The sequence below is a fragment of the Orycteropus afer genome, unplaced genomic scaffold, assembly GCF_000298275.1.
Source record: "Orycteropus afer afer isolate SDZICR_OR568_19922 unplaced genomic scaffold, OryAfe1.0 scaffold00130, whole genome shotgun sequence".
Taxonomy (NCBI): Eukaryota; Metazoa; Chordata; class Mammalia; order Tubulidentata; family Orycteropodidae; genus Orycteropus; species Orycteropus afer.
Window position 1 is genome coordinate 734,482 of NW_006921717.1, and position 5,424 is coordinate 739,905.

At 56.6% G+C, this 5,424-nt stretch overlaps 1 protein-coding gene across 1 annotated transcript in view; it reads left to right on the forward strand.

The window, feature by feature from the left end:
• Positions 1 to 5,424, forward strand: part of TESMIN (testis expressed metallothionein like protein) — a 50,386-nt gene that overhangs the window by 4,026 nt on the left and 40,936 nt on the right. Inside the window, exons 4-5 of the mRNA XM_007944922.1 lie at positions 1,495 to 1,571; positions 3,632 to 3,797. Coding sequence (XP_007943113.1) covers positions 1,495 to 1,571; positions 3,632 to 3,797 — 243 coding nt within the window. The remainder of the gene's footprint in view (positions 1 to 1,494; positions 1,572 to 3,631; positions 3,798 to 5,424) is intronic.

A 5,424-nucleotide genomic window follows, 5' to 3' on the forward strand; every position in this document is an offset into this window, starting at 1 on the left:
CGCGTGAGGCAGGCACAGCGGACCCTTATCTCTGCCGACCGGCTCCCAGCCCTGGGACCTGCGGTGCTGTCTCCCAGCTCAGGTAGTCAGGCTCTATTTCATTTCCTGCAGGAAGATTTTGATTGGCAGGCACATGCCCACCTGGGTGTCCGGGTCATTGCGCAGTGGGGGGACTCCGGTGGAAAGTGCCCCTTCCCCGGGTTGGTATGCTCAGACACGTTGATATGAACATGTGGACGTATCAGTGAGCATGCTCACTCTGGCTGGATCGCCATGGGTTTCAAAATGACTACCACACACCAGCCCATCTGACATTCACTTGCTCAGAAACAGCAGGAAAAGTGCCCTCTGAGTACTTGGTTATCCTAAAATGCCTGTGAGCTGTTAGAGAACGACTCAATGGCATAGTCGGAGGAATTCACTTGACAAAGTTAGACACTTATTCCTGAAAACAGCACCTCTGTGTGGACTGAGAGTAACCACGTTACACGGACATCTCATTTCCCACCCTCAAGTCACTGGCCTGCCAGTGATGCCAAGGCATGTCTAGTTCAGAGGCAGTTTCAAGTAGTCCAACTCTTGGAGTCTAGGGCGAGAAGGAGTGTGGCTCTCCTTCTCCGGGTCCCATCCCAACACTTCCCAACAGGGTCTTTCCCCAGAGCCCCCAGAGCTCTCGGCTCCACCCAGCTGTGGATTCTGCGAGTCCGGTGGGACGGTGCTGCACGGCGGTTCTCAGCACAGGCAGGGAGAAGCTCTTCCTCCCCGCCACCTCCTGCCCACAGCCAGTCCCCGTGCGTTTGAGGGTTTGTATGGTGCCCTGCAAATTGGTCTCCTTGCCGTGTAATAGTAACACCTGTGTGGTCCCCGTTTATGAGGATGTCTGTGTATACACTAAACACTAAACGTCACCCTGAGTGTTACGGAGTCTCCGAGGAAGCCCTGAGAGGATGCTGGCCGTCCGAAAGCAGTGTGTTGAGCCTTGAAGTCACGTCTCCTTCCACTGGGGCTCACTTAGTGTCTTAGGACTCTTTCAAGATGCCCATGGAGTGGAGAAATGTCTCTCCACGGCCTTTATTAAGTAGCTTGATCCAAACAGCTTGGCAAGTGCTTTTGCCCTGACCACTCAGTAACTGCTTGAAAAAAGTGAGCATAAGTGGAAAGTCGTTCACGTGGTGTCAAACAGGTGGCACTGTGTGGCCCTCAACAATCCAGGTTGCCAACAGCCTCTGCGAGTGTGCCTGGGAACCTGGGCACCAACGTGGTATCACCCACTGGAAGCCTGGATCAAGTAGTTTATGACTGGAAAAAAAAAAAAAAAAAAAGTCCACAAATACAGGAACCCAAAAGATTTTGCAGAATAAAAAGCATCAATGAGATGCAGTTGAAGAGCTGGGTACGGATGTGTCCGTGAGCCGTGACACTGTCCGTGCTGTCTCTGTGTGCACGTGGGGGAGGGCAGTGTGTCGTCAGTAACTTCAGTTGTCTTCTTTACAGATGGCCCCAAGCCAGTGACTACTGTAGTCAGAAGATTTTTGCCGGTACCCGCAAAGTTAAATCTCATCGCCCAGCAAGTGAGTCGTTGTTTCAATAAGAAAAAATACAACTGGCTTTCTAGCTCATGAAATGTTAATGGTCGCAGCTGGAATTGCTCAAGCAATAGGATTGATCTTCCGAAGCCTTACTGGGTCCTTGACGTCACCAGCCCCCGGGAGGGGTTAGCATGTCTGGGCACGGCCCTTCGCCTGCTCTGGGAAGCCACTCTGCCCTCCCCTAGAGCCCCTGCCCACTTGTGCCCTTGTCTGTGGCCCTGCCATCAGCACACCTGGCCCCTCACCGTCCTCAGCGTGACAGCAACGCTTCTCCAAGTTAGCCCGTGAGGTGACTCTGCAGTACGCGTGCATCAGAGAGACTTCTGGGGCACCTGTGGGGGCTTCCCTGGGTCTTAGGCCAGCCGCCCCCAGCCCAGGGAAGGACAGCAGACCGTCACTGCCCACACCTGCTTTGTGCTCTGTCCCCCACTGTCATGTCTCCTGTCGTCTGGTTTGTCTGTCTGCACGTGCCCACGAGAGGGGTGTGTGTAAGCATCACAGGGGTAGAGGATGGCGTATGTGGTCCACTCTATGAACTGAGAACCGGAGCAAAGCCTGCCTCACCCCAGGCCTCCGTGCACCTTCAACAGGGGCCGGGGGTGGTCTGGACACTCGGGGTCTGTTCCTGAATTAATGAACCCCAAACAAAACAGAGCACCAGGCTCTGCCCTCCTGCAGCTCACATCCTAGTGTGGGGGATAGACAATACGTACAGGAATCCCATGTTAGGGACCAGAGGAAGGGGGCCGGGGAGGGGGGGGGGGGGGCAGAAGGCAGGTTGCTGTTCTGCACAGGAGGTCATGGCTGGCTACAGCGAGAAGTAACGTTTGACCAGACTGGAAGGGGAGGGAGTAAGCCATGGGAATACCTCGTGGGAGGACCTTTCAGGCAGAGGGGACCAGGCAGGCCTAGGGAAGGGCCAGGTCTGCTGTGGGGATAGCAAGGAGGCCGGCAGGGCCGGGATGGAGTGGGTGAGGGTCCGTGACCCAGAAGTTGAAGACAGAGGACTGAGGTTCCGCTCTGCTGGAAAAGGAGACCTAGGGCGCCGGACAGAGGTGTGACCGCCTTTGAAGGAAGGTAACATGCTGGCCTGTGTGGAGTGGCCTGGAGGGAGAGGCTGCAGGAGGGAGGGAGGTGGCGAAGCCCAGGGTGGTGCAGAGAAGATGGCGAGGCAGTGGCCCTGAAGGATGCCTGGCGGGCGCTGCCTGTGGGATGGGAGCGAAAGGAGTCAAGGTTTGAGCCTGAAGGTGTGACTCCAAGGTCTTCAGTCTGAACCACGGGAAGACAGAATTCCTTCAACTGCGACAGACAGCACATGTTTTGTGGGGAGACTCCACTCCCCTTGGACATGAGAGTCTGAGATGTGTCTTAGACATCAAGCAAGGACGTTGGGCCAGAGTTGGACACCAAGCCTGAAGCTCAGCCGGGTTGGCGTCTGGGCTAGAAGGATCCGTTGGGAGTCACCTGCATGTGAAAGGAATTTTGAACCATGAGACCAGATGAGATGGGTTGAGTCGAAAGACGAGTATTTGTTGAACGAGTGCATGAAGTGGGTGTTTCTCAGATGATGTGTTAGCCAGAGGGGAGGGAGTGTGAGGTTGGCAGGAGATGGACATCCTGAGCCTGGCCTGTGAGCCCGGGACGTGTGCACCTCCTAACTCCCGGGCCACCTGCACAGCCAGGTTTTCCTTCCCTCACTGCTCACGTGGCCGGTCAGGAAGCCCACACCAGCTGCGTGTCCGGTCAGGAAGCCGGTGCTAGTCCGCGTGTCGTGTGAAGCCCGCACCTCTGAGCTGTGAAATGGGCTGCTGGGCCATGCGTGCCCCTCCTGCCTCCTCCGTCTGCCCCTGATGGCGCTGGGGGTGGGCCTCGTTTGGCCTCCCTCCCTCCTCGACCGGCTGGGCCCCAGGGATGATCATTCCGCCATGTGTTTGCTGCCTCCTTGGAGCCCCTCGCTGCTTTGCCAAACCCCCAGCCCTGGGCTTTCTTTTGCGCTCACTACTCCAGGTGTGGACCATGCCCCCCACCCTGCACTGCAACAGGATCCCAGGGTACCGTGGGCACAGGATGGGCTGAGAAGGACCACTGTGACAGCTGCTGGGCTCCCTCCTCGGTGGCCAAGCACGGCCGCAGGAGTCCTGACCCAGACTCACTACCCCTGCAGGCTCCAGAGACCACTCGTTTCCTCTGCTTTACTTTGGGGGCGAGGTAAGCAAGGAGAAACAGTCATTGTGTCACTCGATGCAGAGCACAGCCTCAAGCCTTCTCCAAGGGACAGCAGAGCCCTGCCAGACTGTGCAGTGAAGGTGCTGGTCGACCAGCCAGATACCCGAATGGCGGTCCACTAACTCCTGGACACCTCCCTGCCTAAGTCAAGCGTGAGGACTGAGCTGAAGAGGGGACTCGTGGGTGAGCAGCGCCTTTGTGAGATGAGGGGTGGGGCCCAGAGTGACTTTTTAACGTCTTCCAGCAGCACGGTCATGACACAAAATTCAAAGAAAGGGGCAGAAGAGAGAGAATGAAGAAGATGAATAGAATGTTTCCCTAAGACTGTGCTTTTAAAGAAAGCTTGTTTTTATATTGCACTCAGCTGCCAACAGGAAGGTCAGCGGTTCACACCCACCAGTGGCTGGCCGGGAAAAAGACATGGCAATCTCCTCCCATAAAGATGACAGCCTAGGAAGCCCTGTGGGGCAGTCTTACTCTGTCACCTGGGGACAGTACGTGTCAGAATCAGCTGGATGTCACCTGTTAAGTGTCAGTCTGGGGAGGAGGGGACAAAGGCAGGCCATCCAAACCTGCTGTATAGAAATGACCTGAAATGCACTTTGATCCAGTGCTTTTAATTTTGTTGTGCTTCGGATAATGAGAAACTGGGCACAGAGTTGCTTTGGCTTCCTGTCCTCGGTGAGTACCTGCTGGGGGCCACGTTAGCAAGCAGAATCGTGAGAAAAGACGAGACCCAGAAAGCAAAGGGCCCGGTGCTGCCAAGGAGTTAGGAAAAACCGACCCAGGGCGTTGTGTGGACAGGACATCAGCTCTTGCCTGCAGGACCTTCCACTGTCAAGACCTTCGGTTACCTGAGACTCTACAAATGAATGATTTAAGAAACTTCAGTGTAAGGAAGTTGAGACTTGACTTTGTTCCACAGTTTACAGCTCATAAATATCATGGACATGTCTCTAACCACGTCCCCGGCCACCAACTCCAGCTGTGCAGCTCTGCTCCCGGACCCCACTGGAAGGCAGCTCCCTCCCTCCACGTAGTCAGCCCTGTGACCCTGGGGGCGGCCAGGCCAGGTGAGTGTGCAGGAGGACCGTGCCCACCGTCCACTCCTACCACGAAGCGTCAGCCCTGGCCGTCCCCAGGCTTCACAAAGCTTGATGGCGGAGGCCATGGCAGTGATGGCACGGGTGGCAGGGGCAGCAGGGATGGCACGGATGGCAGGGGCCGTGGGCACCACAGGAAGGGGCGCCACCGAGCAGCTTCCGTCGCCAGCTGTGAGGTGATTGGGCAAGCTCGCGTTCGAGCCTCCGGGCCGGCCCAGCCGTGTGGCTTTCCTCTTTCTGGAGTGCTTTTCCCTGGGTTACCTCGGCACGAAGGCGCAGGACCCGGGAGTCAGTCGTTGGCCAGCGGAGAAGCTTCCTTCTTGCTGCCTGGCCTGGATCTGTGCGAGGGCGTGCGTTCCAGTGTGATGGTCTCCAGTAGGGGCCCTGTAGTGCGGTGATTAGGCACTTGGCTGCTGATCCTAAGGCTGATGGTTCAAACCCATTGACCGTTCCACAGGAGAACCTGCTCCCGTAAAGACGGCAGCCTTGGAAACGCCATGGGGCTG